This window comes from Mchenga conophoros, linkage group LG7 (assembly GCF_057382185.1).
Source record: "Mchenga conophoros isolate Kocher_MC1m ecotype Shallow Benthic linkage group LG7, M_conophoros_male_GT1.1, whole genome shotgun sequence".
In the NCBI taxonomy this organism is placed as follows: Eukaryota; Metazoa; Chordata; class Actinopteri; order Cichliformes; family Cichlidae; genus Mchenga; species Mchenga conophoros.
In genome coordinates this window covers 8,707,530-8,726,812 of record NC_140532.1, presented here as the reverse complement: position 1 = coordinate 8,726,812, position 19,283 = coordinate 8,707,530, and the positions used below count along the sequence as shown (strand labels likewise).

Below are 19,283 nucleotides of genomic sequence, written 5' to 3'. Positions count from 1 at the left end.
GCCACATTGGAAAGCATGCTGTCTGAGCCAAAAGGTTGCGGAAGTGTGAGTGTACCAATGACTGTGAGGAAAGCAGAGAAAACTACAATATGAGGCTTCAGCTGGTCGACGCACACTGTCCAGTCGTACACACACTGGTGACCGATTTTAATTTTTAACCATCCTTGTAAGTGTTGCCAAGCTTTTCTGAGGCTCTTCTTAGCACTAAAGCACTCTAGCTTTCTTCAGTGCCTTCACTGCAAATACACTCAGTAGTGTGCAAACAGTTAAAAAGGGGAAAAAGTAAAATGAAGGACAGTGCTGGAGCTACGTAACACAAAATGAGAGCAGTAGTTTTAAACAGCTTTTCTTAAAACAGCTGTATTTAACTACAGCACTGTGCAAAAGTCTTGATTCACTCCCTAATTGCTTATATATATATATATTTTGCTTCCAAGAGGTCAGAGGCTTTTGTAATTATTTTCTAACATGGTCTTGAGGAATAGCTTTCCAGGCTTTATGAAGGTCTTTCCAAAGATTTTCTTTCAGGCGCCTCAGGAGGTAGAGCGGCTGTCTACTGATCGAAAGGTCAGTGGTTCGCTTCCCGGATCCTCCTGCCAACATGTTGAAGAAATCTTGGGCGAGATACTGAACCCTGATTCGCCCCCCATCGTGGTGTCACTGCATGTGTGGAGAAGGCGACCGTAACATTTGTGCTAGGGACAAGCATATATATGAAAACATATCTTACCATGGTGTACACTTTGTCCTCCTAAAATCTGAGGAAACTACAGCCGGTGGGCGTTATCTTCATGTCTTTAAGAAATGGGGGGGACAGACAGAACCTGGGAGATCTGCACCTTCAGTTCATTCACTGAAGACTCATTCGAAATGCTCTCAGTGGAAAAGTGGAGGCCAAAGAAACAGGGAGAAAATGCTGAGACATTCTAAATTTAACAAGAACTGGACCAAAAATCTGTTACAACAGGTCTTATGGAGTGATTAATTCACACTTAAAAGTTTGGGGTCAAACTGTCACCAAAATGAGAAGGAAGGTCGCGAGGGAGCGTCCACCATATCATGACAACGATCCCATACCTGGATAGAAAACACATTCCCAGAACCTGGACCTTAACATTATTAAAGCAGCATCCTTAACAGACAACTGGAGAAATATTCCTACTAAATGAAATTACAAAAATCTTGTCTAAGAGAGTTTATAAGAGGCTTTGAGGGAGAATAAAGATGGTCATATCAAATACTGACTTTTAAGCTGCTTGCTTTAAATGCTGTATTTCCATGTTGTTTCTTAAAATGTTTAAATCACTGCACCCATTTCCAATCCTCCCAGTAAAATCTAAAGAAATGAGCGGTGGCTCTTTTGCACACTACTGCATTTTTATTTCATGTGCTATATCACTTCCTGCGTACTATGACCAAACACTGAATGGTGTGCATTACCACGAGTGTGTATTAAGATCTGCTGCATGCATTAGGGTGAGAAGGTGTCTTTCATCTTCCACAAATTTCCCACATCACCGTGATCATTATCAGACATCCGTCACCCCTATCACCATCACCATCTGAAGCATCTTGGCCCTGTTCAGCTCAACATCTTTATCTGCTCCTCCTCTGCAGTCTGAGGAGGATTCCCTGTCGGAAGCTGCAGGGGAGCATGTGTCCAGAACAGTGGATGTAAAGTGACAGAAGTTGCATGTATTTATAGGCTATCTGAGTAGAGGAATGTGCTGCTCACTGTTCAAGCTATTTATAGAGCCTTTTACTGATGCCTCTGAGCAGAGTGGAGGAAAGGAGATGGTTCTCCCGGGTATTACTTACGAGGCTCCCTCATATCTCCCTCTACCCTCATTCCTTGCACGTCCGACCTTCTCGCCACATCTCTACCCTCCATCCTCTTAACATCCACTTGCATCGACTCTTGTTTCTCACTTTCCATCTTCTGCCGCTGCCTTCTCCCCTCCCCTCTCTCCCCTGCTGATCTCCTCCTCTTTACCTCCTCTTCTCCCCATTTTCCATCTTCTCGCAGAGCCTTTTTGCTCGTGTCCACATCCATCACCTTCACCCCCCCTCGCTCCCTCAATTTACTGTACCCCCACCTCTCTCCTTCCTCTTCTCTTGTATTTTCCAGATGTTTTCACTCCTTTAGAAAATTTTCCCCGTCTTACGCTCTCATCTGCAGTTGTATCAAAGAGGCACTCACATTGCTAATATGCAGAGAGCAAAACCATTTTAAACTCTTCTCTAAATTCCTAACAGCAGGCGCTCTGACAGGAGCTCAGGCTCTGAAGTGGTCAACGTAGCCCTGCAAAATCAAATAAAATAGCGCTGGAAATTTTCAAAAGCTCAAAAGGCTTGAGAAGTTAGACTGTCAAACAGCAGCAATCTCATCAAATGGTTCAACCTGAAAGGTGGGATACCTCTCTCAAGTTTTACTACCTTCACGTCCAAAAATCTCCTTTTCTGCCAATATTGTTTCTACTGCCTGACACTTTTACCAGTTACTGTGTCACTTAAAATCTTGTTTACTCTTATTTTTTTAAGCTTTCTCAGTCTTCAGTGACTGTTATCGCCTGTCCTAGTAAAAAATATGCACATGTCCTTGAAGTGCTCGTCCTGCTACCATTTGTGTGCCTGTTGAAGCGTGAACGCATGTGCAAAATAAACCTGAAATAAGTAAAAATCCACAAGCAAACAAAACAGAAGACACACACACACACAATAGGCTGCAGGCCACAATACAGCATCTGTATACGGTTATTAATGACTGAGAGTAAACGAGTATGTTCATTTCATTATTTTTGCTGAAAGAATGGACAATCCTTGAGCTGAATGATGTAACAGGATGCAGTAGTTGATGTCAGCATGTGAGTCTTCTAGCTGTATGAACACACGCACGCAAACACACACGCACACACAGACAGACACACCTCCTCCCACGTCCCTGACAGCGTGTTGTGATGCAGAGTGGCGTCTGCTCATCAAGCTGACAGACCGGCACTGACAGCGTGGTCAGAGCGCTGCAGACAAGGGAGAAAAAACACTGATTTTATAACGCTCCAAACCACAACAACAAACAGCCCACAGGGCACGAGCAGTGCAGCACTCAGGACCATCAACCTTGTTTTTGGCCCTTCTGATGATGTGTCACTGACGGTTGAGCAACGCCTGCTTATGCGAGTCTCACATTGCCAGGAAATCGTGCGTTGACTATACACTGATCAGCCACACTAATACCACCTTTCAAATATTTTGTAGGTCTCCTTGAACAGCTCTGGTGAGGCATGAACTCCAAAAAAAACCCTCTGAGGTTTATGACATAAGCAGCAGGTCATTTAAGTCCTGCGCAGGTGAAGAGAGGGGCCTCAAGGCCAGGTCAACAGAAGGTTGAACGCATTCCAGAAATTACAGCAGGGATTTGAGGAGCACAGCAATGTGGCTTTATCCTGTTGAAAGAGATGGCCGCTGCCATCAGGAAAAAAACCAAACAAAACAAAAAATGTTTACGTAGGTACAAAAGCTTCCACATGAATGACAGGACCCAAGATTACCCAGCAAATCACTACCTAGAGCATCAAACTGTCTCTGCCAGCTTGTGCTCAAACACATCATCAGACCATCAGAACACCTTCCTTAACTGCTCTGCTGTCCGGTTCTGATCACAACTTGGAAAGATGGGAATAAGCACACAGCTCCCTCTAAATTTTGTGTTCCCCTATTTAAAAAAAAAAAAGAGAGATATAGTGGAGAAAATATGCCTTAATTTGATAAGACAGTAAAAAGTAAGGGGGGAGAGGGGGTGAATGTCACGCAGCAAATGACCTGAGGCGAACCAAGGCTGCTGCAGACTTCAGCTTTCAGGACATGGCATGCATGCTGCACCGGCTACAGAACTGCCCCTCTGATGCCCTTCAATCAGCAATTTGTGAGCCCATGACCCTCTCACCGGTTCACTGCCTGTCCTATGTTGGACTGCTTCTGCAGGTACTAACACCTGCATACAGGGAACACCACACAACACTTCCCTACTGAGGTGCTCTGACCTGCTCCTCTAACCATCATACTTTGGAAACTTTCAAAGTCACTCCAATCCTAATGCCCGACCATTTCTCCTGCTTCCAGCGCACCAACTTCACAAAGTGATAGTTCATCAGCCTGCTCTTCAACAGCTGCCACTGATATTAAAGCCAATGTTATTCACTTCACTGGTTTCAGCGTTGTGGCTGATTAGTGTATATGAGACAGCGCAAGTAGTACAAAGTGCTCACCATTAAAATAAATTTGGGGGATTCCTGCAGTATTACAACTGCATTTTAATGACATTTAAATAATCAGCATATGATGATTCAAAGCCGCTATGCAGGAGGTCTATGAGTTGGAATTTCTATAATCTTCATTACACTGTATCAGCTTTGTTAAGTGATAGGCAGTTAATTATGGGGATGTCATTACTGCTCAAACACATCACGCAGAATGAGCATCTTTCCGTTCCCATAAAGCCCTGGAAGGGGACTATGATTGCAATGTGGCGACAAAACCACCAAAACAGACACGTGCTGCCCTTCAGCCTCAATAGGGCAGAAGTGTTGAAGCTTAGCCAGTCCACACCACCTCTGTCGTCACCCTGTCAGTCTGCCTTCACTGCACTATTACACAGCCAACAGTCTGAGAAAGAAAGAGGAACGGAGAGGCAGAGGGAAGGAGAAGGAGAGGCCGCCTGGAGTTAAAATTGAAAGGGAGAGAAAATGTGATGGTGAGGTGGTGACCAAAAGAAATCAAAGAGGCAGAGGAGGGTGGGAGGGGAGCAGGGGGAACATGAGAGAGAGTGAAAGCAGAAGATGAAGACGGCGGGAAAAAGAGGAGAAAAAAAAGAGTGATAGAGTGATAGTGAGAGAGAGAGGCTCAGGAACTGTGCAGCTGTGGGACCGTATTAAACAATCACTTCTGTGTCAGCAGCTCAACACACCGGCAGAGAGGACATCTAGTATAGTAGAGGCAGCCAGTACAAAAACACCCATCGCTGACGTCAAGCCGAGCTCTGTTTCCTCATGCGTCTGTACCAGAATCTGCGCTATGAATTGGCCTATTAACAGAAGATAATGAAACATGTCAGATGAGTGCAAAACCCTTCACCAAACATGCATGCAAAGCGAGCTCATCCACACGCTGCATGCAGTCTGCAGACTCAAGCATCAGGCCTGATTCATGAGCTGCTGCCTGTATTGACACAGGAAGATCCTGCTGGGCCTTGCATCCCCTCAATATTAATCACACAATGACATCGCCGCCCAACAGGCCAAAGGCATACGTGCCAGGGAAACAAAAAAGACAACAACCCAAAAAAGAACCAAAAAAAACCCAGACAAAAAAAACAAAAAAACAAAAACATTCACATGTAACATCTCATTTGGTCAGCGTGTAAAATTCATCACACACAGAAAGAAATCTGTGTATGTTGTGCATGTCTAGCATGTGCTAAAGGGGGGGCAGGGCATTACCACAACGCAAGCCTCAAGACAAGAGGGTGGTTGCCGTGGAAACCTCAGGCTGAAAGCTCGGCAGCCGGACGACTGAGGGAAGAGAAGGAGCGATAGACGGCGAGAGACAGAGAGAATGAGTGTGTGTGTGTGTGTGTAAAATAAAAGGGTAACATCTCAGGGGCAAGCGGAGAGAAAGACAAGGTGTGTTAGCTGGTGGAGGAGGGTTGACAATGATATCCAAGAAATGGTGCTAGAGAATGAAAGAGACAATTACAGACATACAGTGAGGCAGCAGAGAGGATGAGATCAAAGAAGAGTAAAAAAAGAAAAAGAAGAGGAGTGCAGCAGTGATGGAGGCCAGAGGGTGGAAGAGGGGAGCGATAGAGGGTGATGTGGACTCACAGGGAACAGTGCGGAGGTAGAGGTTGTCTCTGATGATTTGCTGGTGGTCGTGGTCCACTGAGCCCTTGGAGAAGCGCAGGTTGAGGTAGTGCCGCAAATCCTTGTCAACCACCCCCCCTAAAACACAAAACGAGCAAGAGAGAGAGAGAGAGGTCAGAGCTTGATGACAACAGACACAAACTGGCAAAGGACATTTTTCTCTTGATCCAAGTCAGACTGTTTCAAAAACCACCAAAAGGATTTCCACTGCAGTGGAAGAACAAGCACCAGTTATTAAACAAAAAAAGACACACAACTTTAAACCCGTTACGGAAAACTGAAAGTTTAAAATGACACAAAGCATCAATGCATGAATATCAGCTACTTCAGAAGCTCTTCGTCTTCAAGTTTGAGTAATTTTCTTTAATATTTTCCAACAAAAAGCTGAAGCGCACCAATACAGAATGCACAGACTGTCAAAGCTGTTAGCAAAGAGAAACACTGAGGAATATTTTAACAGTATAAAACTTCCTTGAGGAGCAATAAAAGGGAAAATGGCATGTTAAAGGAGGGGAGAGAGAACAAAACACAATTTTGTAGTGTCATGAGAAAAAAAATGGCTTGCAATGATTTTCACAACAAAGCAAAACAGCAAAGGCTACTAGAGCAATTGTGTAAACCAGTGATCCCCTTGGGGTTAAATGTGCGGTGTCAGCAGGTTGGGTGACAAAGGCTACAGAGGACAGAAGCTCAAACCTCCTCATTTCTCCCTCTCTGTCTCTGATGATTACGTGCTGTTTGAGCTTTCACCCTTTTCATTATGTCACTGAGCTGAAACAAAGAAAAGTAAATGACAAACAAAATAAGGGCAAAAGGCTAAGGAGCAGGCCAACATATCTATGCGGCATATAGTGCGTGCGTGTGTGTGTGTGTGTGTGTGATAATGTCCATGAATAGTTTCTCCTCCCTTCATCTGAAACCAAAGAAGCCCAGGAGGATGAGAGGAGGGGAACTTATTTTCCACACAGCATTCGATATGCAAAACCATCACATCCGACAGCGGGAGGGATGAGGTTACATGCCATGCATTTACAAATGACAAAAATGCCTCCTCACTCATGCATACTCTAGTGACCTCCTGCCAAATGGAGTTGACAGCGTTCAGGATACCAGTTAAGATTCAGGCAGTGTCTGCCTTTCATAGGAAACTCTTTACATTGGAACTATGCATACACGGCCCTGACACAGGTGACACTGTAATTCTCAAATGATCAACCCTTTTAGTCTAACATCTTATGTAAACTGACACCATTTTAGCAAGGCCACGAAGCACCATGAAATGCTTCACAAATAGAAAAGAGCGAGGTGAGAGGAGAGGAGAGAGGAGAGGAGGAGAGGATAGGAAAGGAGAGGAAATGAGGAGAGGAGAGGAAAACAAAGGAATAGATGGAAGACAGGATGAAATCTTGATTGGCATTACTACTAGACAGTGATTGTTCTAGATGGGTTTACCATGATGTCACGCAGCTATGCATTCATGCATAGGCCATATCTCTGACATGCACAGACACCAGCATACATATATCTCTACATACACACCGATACATGCTCAGAGAGAGAAAGACATCCGAGAGAAAGAGCTGTGCAAGCCGGGCACCTCATCAGTACCTGGCCCAGATGTTGATATAAGCGGTCCTTTCTCTACAGGTATATATCCAAAGACAGCCTGTCCTCCCAGGCGTCCTCTAGCCTTGCAACCATCCACCGCACATCTTCTGCCGCCTTGGTGAAACCACACTCTCTCGCCTCCTGCCTCTGCTTCTCCACTGCTGCTCCAGCACACAGCAGTAACCAGCTGCAGCCAATTTTAGTCCCAGGGAAGAAGATAAGGACGGGGGGGATGGGAGATGTAAAATGACACGGATAGATGGCGAGAGACGACGACCGTCGGGAGGAAAAAAAGAGGAGAAGATGTACCAGTGTGAAGCCGGGCTCCACAAAAACCTACCAGCGGATTGGCCGGATGACTTCCACAGTCCTGCAGCAGCCCCTATCTGCTGCTGCTATTACTGCACTGGTGTGTGTGCGTTTTGTGTGTGTGTCTCCAAAAGACTGAGAGAGACAGTACGTGGTAGTATCAGATAAATGTTTATGCATGTGAAAGCATTTGTAGAGTGTGTGTCGGTATTTTTTTCCATGTATGAGCACATCCAGATGCTCCCCGACGTTCCTCAAATACTCTCCATCTCCCGTCCACCAGATGCTCTCTCTGTTCGACCTTGTGTCAAAGTAGCCTAGACTAGAGAGAAATACTGTGACGCGCAGCAGCAGCAGCATATGTCACAGTGAGGTTACACTCACTCATCCGCACACGGAGGGCTGATGAGCTCACAGCTGCAGAAGATGCCTCGAGCGCCGTCTTGAGCAAGGTTTGGTCAAAACACGAGACGTAAACAAACACCAACACAGAAACACACGCTCGTGATATGAGCGCTTGGCTCGAGGCACAGCTGACTGTGGAGGAGGGGTGTATTTGAAGAAGCTTTATTGGTGTGACTGTTCAAACAGAACAAATTTACCAGTCTCAGAGTTAAACTTGATGCTGTAAACATCACAGTGAACTCGTTTGGTGCCTGTCTGCTTCAACAAAGCAGAAAATAATTCTGGGAAAGGCAGTTTTTATAGATTGCCAAAAACGGCAGCATGAAAGCGGGGTAGAAAGGACGACGGCACAATCAATCAACACCATCAATCAAGGCAGACAGCAATCAGCGCAGGACTACACAGACTCACACTGCCCATCGACTCTCTTTTACATGATCCCCAAAATCACGCACAAACATTTAAACACAAAGGTTCATTTAAACAAATTCCTCCCTTCTGCCCACATCTGCCGTTACTGGTGGAGCTGCTGGCACTACCTCCACCACAGCAGTCTTCACCTCATTATGTGATTAGATGAGTCCAAAATCACTCCCAGTTTACCATACAGAGCACTAAATTTACTGTCCATTTTATTCATAATCACTAGTGCCCTTAAATATTCCACAAGGGCTTGACTGCTTAATTCCTGTGCTCAATATCTCGTTAAAACGTATCTCTTCTGCTACTGCTGGGTGAGCTAAAAGGCTCCAGCTGAGTATTTAGCAAGCTACTTGGATCCACAGAATCAACTGCATGTTTAACCATGCAGACAGCTTCACGTTTTACTAAAGAAACCCTGAAAATCGAGCAGAATTCAGTTTTACACACAGAGACGTATAGATAGTTGGCCACATACATCAGATAATCTAATGTCTTTGTTGCTTAGCAACACAAAAGAACCAGATCTGTCTGCACAGCTGTTCATTTACCTAACGCCACACACCCAAATTAGAGAGCTTGTTCAGCGTTTAAACGTCAATATTTCTAATTCTACATGCCTAAATAAGTGTCTTCACATGAAAAAAAACACCACCTTCACATATGTTCAAATGAAAGATCATCAAATGTTCTGTCCTACAATACAACGTCTTTACTGATCAAAGCAAGGCTGCCACTGCAAATGCATTTAAAAAAAGTAAACAAATCTGTCAACAGCTATACGTTAAGGATATGAATATGCAATCAAATCTGACAACAAGAGGACTATGCAACTGTCAAAATACTGAACCAGGAAGACAGTTTGTAACATTAATTCAATTCAATTTGATTTATATAGTGCCACATCACAACAGCAGTCACCTCAAGGTGCTTAATAGTGTAAGGTAAAGAGGGTCTAAACAATCAGATGACCCCCCTATTAAGGAAGTGGGAAGGAAAAACTCCCTTTTAACAGGAAGAAACCTCCGGTAGACAAAGTCACCTATTTTGAGGGTCTAAAGTGTAAAAAAAAATGGGTTTGCCAGGTCACTGCTGCAGCTGTCTTTAGTTGTTTGTGGATCTTTTTTCCTTTTTTTTTAAGCAAGTGAAATGCAGCAAGATCAGGTTGAGATCAGGTCACTGACCTGGTCACTGCAGAATATTCCACTTTCAGACCTTCAAAAACTCCTGAGCTGCATTCACATTATGTTTCAGGTCATTGCCTTTCTGTACTCTCAAGTGTCCTCCAGTGAAGTTTGCTGCCCGAGCTTTGCACAAAGTGACACTTCAAAAAATGTACTTGTGTGAATGTGAGTTGTGACCCAGTGCCAAAGAAGCGATGTTGATCCATGCATCATACTGCATCATACTGCCTCTGCTGTACTTTTTTTTAAATGTAGTACGCTTCAGGATCAGAACCTGTCAAAGCCTTCTCCACACTTTCTTCTCCACAGTTATCTTACTGGCTGTTTTTGGCAATTTTATAATATTATCTTTTTCTTCTTTGAACACGTTTGCATCTTGTGGTGATCTTTCTGTATTTCTTTTTGTGAAGTCTTCATCATAGATTTGGATAATTATAAGCCTTCCTAATGGAGTGTTCCTAAATTGGCTGCCTGTTCTGATAACACTAAGTTTCCTGTCATGATTATGACCACTCACAATGCTCTTTACTTTAAGTCCAAGCTTTTTTTCCCCCATGTTTCTAAGCTCACAAGCATTCTTGTATCAAAACTGTTGATTTTGCCCTTCCTAATATTTCTGTTATCCCTTTGAAGATTTTCTTTGCTTTTGCTGCCTCAGGATGGCCTTTTTTCATTTGTACTGACAGCTCCTTTGAGCGCAGTGATACCAAATGTACACAACATACTTGGAAACAGCTCTAAACCGTTTACCTGTCATGATAACACGCGAGGCCCCGAGTACAGAGGATTGGGACTATAAATAACTATAATGGCTCGATAGTTGTTGCATCATTTTTCTTTAGTGTATTCATCGTGTGTATTCACCTATAAGGTGAATGTCTTAGTACACAGCTAAAATATTAACTGTTCTATGAGTGCCCACACATATAAAGATCTAAAAGTATATCAATCAGCACCTTAACACCTGTTAAATGTGCTCTCCCCAAGCCTCCAAATTGAAAAAAAAAAATCACTTCCTGTTATTTCAGTAATATTTTATATTGAAGAATGTATATCTTCTGCTCATCTCATTTCCAAGTTGGAACAACTGTTAATTAAGCTAAGTTCACTGACATTAATGATTTATTAAACTTGTACCAACCTCTGTAGTAACAATATTTCATTTGTAGTGATTTATGCCGTTGTTTATATATGATGAAAGCTTAAAAAGATTTAATTGGGGATCAATAAACGCTCAGCAGGCTACAGCAAAAACTAAGGCTCTGTTCCTCCACTAATTACTGACGTAAACACTGGAACAACCAATTCCAGAGGCCACGGGCTTGTTGTGATTTCAATTCCAGCAGTTCACGGAAACAAGGATGCCTGACATCACCTCACCAGTGCTACGGACAGCTGCTGAGGTTTTTAGTCTCTCTCTGAGGAAGGTCACATTTTTCCTGATAGACCTTGTGAGATGGAACATTTCCTCTCACAGTCTAAAATCTTTAAAAGTGCAATTTATTCACAAGTAAGATTTTCCTGATTATATATAGCTTAGCTCTGTACCCACACATTCAGTTCCCAAATGTCACTGAATATATACACTTAGTCATGTTTGTCAACACTAGTCCAAATGTCCATCCAATCTCTCTTATCTTAGTTACTAAAAAAACAAAGCAAAAACTACCTTTCTGTGTGTTCGTCTTTCTGGCTTTGTGGAACTGAGAGTACTACAACTTCTGTCACGGAGGCTTATAGATGAAAACCCTGCCCACGATTCCCTCAGCACCTTAAGGTCACACTTAAACAACATTTATTCATCTTTACAAGCCGTCTTCCTCCAGGCAACAGCTACTTTTTAGTGAAGTATGCAAACCACAGGCTTACAGAAAAATCAGAAGGCAGACATTCTTTAGTCAAACCAGAAAAAGACTCAGATTTACCTCATACTGTAACGTAGAGCGTACCATAGGTCACAAAGATTACTTTCTTTCATAGCTGGACGTAAATCTGATATTTTGCATGAACAATACCTCTTTTTGCTAAATGCTTTTTAAAGAGATGTGGACTTACTTGACATAAGCTAACTAACTAATATATTAATGCAACCTCAAAGTTAAACTATTTAAGTAGCTTCAGGTTTGCTCAGAATTTCAGATTAAACACAGTTTAATCATTACTATGATGTATTATTGTGTGTGTCCCTTATAATGCTGCAGAAGATGTATTTCTACATTAATGTATTAATGTAATTGTGAAAAAAAGACTGGTCCATGTGTATACACCCACTAATATTAACATTACATAACTATATACTGATATATTAGTAAACAGTTATGTAATACATGTAATATATATATAATTATACCCACTGTCAGCTTCCCATGGTAACAGTTACCCATCATTTCTTTATTTATTGAAAGTCTTTGGACTTTGCACCACTGCACACGTGAAGCCATACATGGTATTATCAATATTCTCTGTTCTGTTTACAGTGAGCGCAAAGACAAAACAAGTACAAGTCCTCTCCCATCACACTGTTTTTCTGCTTTCCAGCTCCGCTCAGTTACTGATATTTCAGATTTCATCTGTAAGTCAAAACCTTCTACTTGTCAGCTAGACCCCATTCCTACAGTTTTGGTTAAGGCATGTCTACCTTCTTTGCTTCCGCTCATATCTGCCATCATCTGCTCTTCACTTACCACTGGAACTGTTCCTGCTTCCCTCAAAATTGCCGCCATCACCCCAATATTGAAAAAAAAACTGGTCTAGATCCCAATAATTTTGAGAATTTTTGGCCTATTTCCAATCTACCATTCCTTTCAAAAATTCTTGAGAAAATAGTTGCCACACAACTCCACTCACATTTAACTAATAATAATCTGTATGAACAGTTCCAGTCTGGTTTTCGCCCCTCCCATAGCACTGAAACAGCACTTATAAAAATAACCAATGGCAGCTGACTCCGGTTTACTTTCCATTCTTATTCTCCTCGATCTGAGTGCTGCTTTCGACACTATTTCTCACTCCATTCTTCTCAGTAGGCTAGCCTCTATCGGTCTCTCCCATACTCCACTAGCCTGGTTTAAATCATACCTGTCTGATCGCACTCAGTTCATTCAACTCAAATCCTTTACTTCTCAGCCCCTTCCTCTGACCACTGCCATGCCCCAGGTATCTGTCCTGGGGCCCCTTCTTTTCATTATCTACCTTCTACCGCTTGGACATATTTTCTGTAAATACAATGTCCATTTTCACTGTTATGCCGATGACACCCAGCTTTATCTGTCCACTAAACCTGATTTTGCTCTTCCCCCATCCTCCCTCACCCTCTGCTTAGCTGAACTAAATTCATGGTTCTCTTCTAATTTTCTCAAACTCAATAGTAATAAATCCGAGCTCCTCTTGGTAGGCACTAAATCAACATTATCCAGAACCAACAGTTTCTCTATTGCTATCGATAACTCACCGGTCTTCATTTCTTCCTCTGTGAAAAGTTTGGGTGTCATCCTCGACAGTACTCCATCTTTCAATTTACACATTAATAATATTACTCGGTCTGCATATTTTCAATTGCGCAACATTAATCGGCTCCGTCCTTTTCTTACCCCACATGCCACCGCCATTCTTGTCCATAGCCTTGTTACTTCCCGGATTGATTATTGTAATTCACTTCTTTTTGGTCTTACTCAAAAATCCATCCACAAGCTCCAACGCGTCCAGAACTCTGCTGTCCATATCATCACCAGGACCCCTTCTGTCCACCACATCACTCCTCCCCTGCAGCAGCTTCATTGGCTCCCGGTCAAATATCGCATCAATTTTCTAAATACTCTTGCACACATTTAAGGCTATTCATCATCTCTCTCCTCCATATCTCTCTGACCTGGTTAAGACCACCGCCCCATCTCGTTGTCTCAGATCTTCTTCTTCCCTTTCACTCTCTGTCCCCTCCCCCTATCTTGTAACCATGGGGAGCAGGGCTTTCAGCTGCTCTGCTCCACGACTCTGGAATTCCCTACCTCCTGATTTAAGAAACATCTCTTCCTTCTCTCTCTTTAAGTCCAAACTCAACTCCTATTTTATTTGTTTATGTCTTATGTTTTTATGATTCTGTAAACTTCTTGCTTTTATTCTACTGTGTACAGTGACCTTGAGTGTTTTGAAAGGCGCTTTCAAATAAAATGTATTATTATTACAATCCATAGTATGTGTACCCATACTTGGCCAATAAAACAGAGTAGCGTTTTAGATTCTGTCACATTCAGAGCTGGGTTGTAAACGTTAATCCGACCTTCTATGGTCTATGTACGGATATACGGAAGAGGATTAGTGCCACCGGGGAGGAAAAAAAGAATTCTGACTTTAATCTCAGAATTCTGAGAAAAAAAGAATTCCAGTTTCCAGTCATTCTGGAAAAAAAAAAAAAAGACATGAAAAATTAATTCTAAACCGATTATAAAAGCAGCAATTTTCTTAATCAACTAACTGTTTCAGGTCTAAGCTTATAGTGTGAGTAAGGACCAGTTAAACATCAGCATGCTGAAATTAAAATATTTTTTTATAGCCTAAAAGAAGTGGCTAGATAATAAAAAGATTTTTATTCAGACTTTGTTATGCACAACACAAATTGCTGAGCACCACTTTTGTTTACATGGCATAGCTAATGGGTTGCACTGTTTGTATGAATATGAGCTTGGAGAAGGGAGCATATTGATGCAGACACCAATGGGAGCCATTTTGTTTGATTTGGGAAGGCATAATTAGACCCGACATGCCCACTTTCCTGGGAGGCTGAGAGAGGAGGCAGGCGCAGTCCTGCCACATTGATTCTCTGAGCTTCTCTCCTCACAAAGTTTAACTGCTAAACTCTTAACTGCAAACAACCCTACAGTTATGCTTCAGGAGCTCACACCTGCGTGCACACTCGGACTCTTACTGTATATCCACACACACACACAAATGCAAGGAGACATGTTTACATTTAAACACAAACATTTCTCATATTTCATGCCAAGGACAAACCACACCTGATTAAATCCTACTGGCAAAGACACAAACACACACACACTAGTACACTGAGTAAAATGGGTCATATCTGTTGTGATGGTCAGAGGAATGTAAGGAGAGCTGAGGTGAAGTGGTGCTGCTGCACCAGAGAGGTTGTCATGGAGAACGAAACCCAAAAAGAGACGTGTTGATCGATAATGCTTCCTTATTCTCACAAGAGGTCATACAGGTTACAGAGGAGTAAAACACTGTAAGGCAGGAGGCATCGCATATCCGGCTGCACCTCTGAGACATGAACATTCATAAACATGCATAAATAAAAAGAGAGAAAAAAAAATCTGTTTCCTCATCCAAACTTTGACCAAGCAGCTGAGCGCTGCAGCTACCACCACCTTGACAGGAGTATTATAAGAAAAACCATGCAAGGTTCGTCAACAGAGACCTCAGTTGGACCCTGACTTTCAAGTAACCAGAGCCAACACCTTTACATTATTGAAGAAGTTTGGGATCATCTTGAGGGAGTACAGTAAAAAAAGGCAGCTGACATCCAGAGAAGAGCTTTGAATGTCCTTCAAGAAGCCTGGAGAACTATCCCTGAAGACTGCATAAAGAAATGCAAAGAAAGCTAAGAGAGTTCAGGCTGTGTTGAAGAATAAATATGGTGTGCTCTGGATACCTTCCACAGCTAGTCGCTAACTCATACTGACCTTCTTGATCTATGGTATCTATGGTATCCTGAGTTTAGCTTAAACTTGCAACGTACACCTGGGAGCTAGGTCAGATTACGTTCACCTCATAAACATACTGCTATGGAGTTCATTTGAAACTAGACCTAAACCTCCTCCAATTGGACCTGAGTGTGATTACTGTGTTCTCATCTAAATCGCACCAAAGTGGAAAACAAACCAGAGTTCAACTTAAACGGACTAAACACTGCAGGTGTTTCTTTTAACTCACTCCCCCTTTACCTTTAGGTAACCTTTATTTCTTATTTCTGACCTGAGCAATTTCTGTCATATTTCAGGCCTGCTTACAGAACAAAAATGGCCAGATGTGCATAAAGGTTAGTGAAGGTCATCTCTGCCTATGCAGCTTCCCATATACCCTTGGAAAAACCCAGAACGTGTTCTAATGGTCATCAATTTACATCTTCATTGATATATACCGAGGTGTCAAAATCTGTCATTAAGGGTAAAGTCATATAATGTCTTTTAGGGGGGACAGCACAGATGAAGCTCTAGTCAGGAACCAACATGAACAGAAAGAATTTTTTTTAAAAAGGAAGAGGATAATCAAAGCCAGACAATCCATCAGCTATCATCTAATGAGCTAAACTCTAACAGCTAATGTTTTGGAGCTTTCCGTGTGGCCAGGGGATATCTGGTCCAAGACTTCCTAACTATACTTTTTTAAAAGAGATGAAAATCTTGAGTTTTGAGACTGCTTTTGGGTCAGTGTGTTTTGTCTTTTGCTCTGCACACATGCTGAAAGCAGCCAAAGCTTGTTTAAATTTGACTAGTCAATACTACAGACTATATATGAAAACTAGAAAACTCCTAGTATCAGAAGTCTTGTTCCTTGCCTACAGATTCTAAATATTCATGTGTGGGTGCCCATTTATAAAGATCATATGTCAAACAACATGTCCAGTGTTTTCTTTATTAATTAATACAATGTAATAAATATATTATTAAGTTAGGTTTGCTGTTAGCCAAACCTAAGTTATTCATGTTTGTTTGCTAACTGAATGCTCAGAAAACATCTTGTCTTGTTCTTCCTTATAGAGGGTCGTCTGATTGTTGAGGTTTTCTCTCTATTATTGTAGGGTCTTTATCTTACAATATAAAGTGCTTTTACTATATAAATAAACTTGAATTGAACGGCATTAAATGTGAGGTTAAACTGAAGATGCTGGTTTTTATTTAGCAGATAAATGAACTTCAAAGACAGTAACAGCAACAAAGGTGATAACATAAAATGCTACAGTGCATTTGTATATTTCTGAAAAAGGCCACCACAATTATTTTCATCACATTCAAAATGTCCTAAATTTTGACCTGTAAAATATCAGCTACTGCATAGGCCACGCTTAGCACAGCATGCTATTACCTTTCTCTTACTTTCGACTGCAGGAACTGAAATGAACTCAAATACTTGGTTTTCAAACCTGAATGTTGAGCTTTGATCTTCAGTTACAGTTTTTACTTTTGATACCGTCAATTTCAGTTTTTACGTTTCCTTTCAGAATAAGACCCTAGCCAAATAATATATGGAAAAGGGGGTTAGCATGACAAATTCTACACACTTCAGATTTAAAAAAAGAAGAAAGAACTAATTAAGGTATATTAATAAGCTATAAATATTTCTATACTGTAATTAGGGCTTTGCGATATGACCAAAATCTCATGTCCCGATATAAGAATTCTATCATCCCGATAAATTCTGTGAATCTCGGGCAGCTCGTCTTGCAGGAACTGTTTCCAGCTGCGCGTCATGCAGCTGGAGTCGAGTGTTTTAACCGATGCATGAAACGATACATTTTTAGACATAAGTTGTAAAGGCCGCAGTTTTCTTTGTGAGTATTTATTACACGGCGTGCTGCGGGGAAAAGCCTGTTCTAACGTTTGAGTCTAAGGTTTATTTTTTAGCACCTGGTGGCTCTTTTTTAATTCTCATCCGTAAATAATCTGCTCTTTCACGTGATTCCGTTTATTTTGAAAAGTCTCAACAGGATCTTGAGCTTTATTGTGAAAGGTTTATGTGGAACATAAACAAGCGGACACGCGATGCTGTTACCGTCGTTGTTGCTACCGAAAACAAAAACAGGCTCTTGTGGTCCATAGTGTGGTTATATAAAATATAAGAGAAAGAGAGAACTTTAAGAAATTAATATAGCCACTACAGTGAAATATTGCCGTAAACAGTTTATTTTGCGACACCACGAAACAAACGATAGCGTAAAATGAAACATAGACGTTTTTATATCGTCATCCTATATATATCGTTATATCGAACAGCCCTAACTGTAATACTATTGCTCTTTTATTTTGGGGCTGTTTACAGTATATTTTTCATTTGCTACATATAGCGTAAGTCCATTACATTGTGAACACTAAAATTTTAAAAAGCCAAAATGTGTGTTACTGTCTCTTTAAAGAACATACAGTACCTTTTTTCTTTCCCTCTTTACATTCATTTCTATCATTCTGTTTTTCTACCTCTTTTTATCTCCTTGTCATATCTGACATTTTACTTTCACGGTGTCTTTGTCCACATCTCCTGTGGTCCAGTTAAAGAATACTAAGATCGGACTTGGACCAATTTTTCTTGTCTAACCCTCTCAATTAGGCACAGGAAGGGCTGTGTGAGATAAAGCAGGCGATACGGTGTGTGCGTGTGTGTTTGTGTGAGAATGATACTGGATACTGTATGCATTTATAGTCGCCACATGTGGGTGTATTGTAAAAAGGCCATTTAGCTGTGGATAAAGCATCAGTTTCCAGTACTCCTAATGGCGTTATTACAGCAGGCTGCAGGGCCCATTATTAATAGTAAATGACAGAGCGTCTCTCCTAAAGGTCTTAATATTGATTCCCCCCATCCTCAGACTAGTCTTAATGATGATGTTCCTCTATGTCTTTCTCTACGGTGCCATAATCAAGGCCAGACACAACCTCTGAGTCACTGTAAAGGGAAACAAGCTCACACTACAAATGAGATTTCAGGACTAAAAGAGGTAGAGCTAACGGAATTGCCATTCCTAATTCCTCATGTAGCCATGCTCAGTTACACCTCACTGTTAGCAAACAGCCCCTCCACTCTGCGTTGTGTTGAAAATTATGTGTGAAGGATTGTTTATCTATTTGTGCTGGGGTTTATTATCTGCATAAGAACAGAATGCATAGCGGTCAACACTTAAAAGGTGCAGCAAACCCACCTGTAGCTCTTTGGTGGACAAATAATACACAATATATCCTCACAGTTCTTTGCTTGGCGACGCTGAGCTAATACAACTCCACAGATACACATCTATCAAATTTGTGGTAATTATGGCAATTGGATTCGCATACTATAAAAAAAACTCTGTTAGACTTGTACTGCCTTCTTTCTCCCGTCACTCCTCATTGTATTCAAGCAGCGCTCCAAAGACTGAGTCGGAAACAAGCAGCATGCCTCTTAATGGAAAATAAAGAAAGACCAATTAAAAGACAAAAACAGGGTAAAATGTGCACGGCTCAAGCGCTTCATCCGCTGGTTCGCAGATGTGGGAAAGTTGAGTAACAATAATGGGTAGAAAACACAGAGAGAGTGAGATATGAAGAAACCCCAGAGGCAGTGGAGAGTAATAAGAAACTCATCAGTTTGGGGGTGCAGCAGTCGATTCCCTGAGGGGTTAAAACCAGCATGGGTGTGTTTCCTGTCAATACAAAAAATTAATAATTGCGAC

The 19,283-nt window shown here is 41.7% G+C and overlaps 1 protein-coding gene across 1 annotated transcript in view; it reads right to left on the bottom strand.

Annotated features, from left to right (window-relative positions):
• LOC146569524 (membrane-associated guanylate kinase, WW and PDZ domain-containing protein 2-like) overlaps positions 1–19,283 on the bottom strand; it is an 85,753-nt gene that overhangs the window by 54,081 nt on the left and 12,389 nt on the right. The window contains exon 2 of the mRNA XM_085281878.1: positions 5,880–5,996. Within this exon, the coding sequence (XP_085138004.1) occupies positions 5,880–5,996 (117 nt within the window). The remainder of the gene's footprint in view (positions 1–5,879; positions 5,997–19,283) is intronic.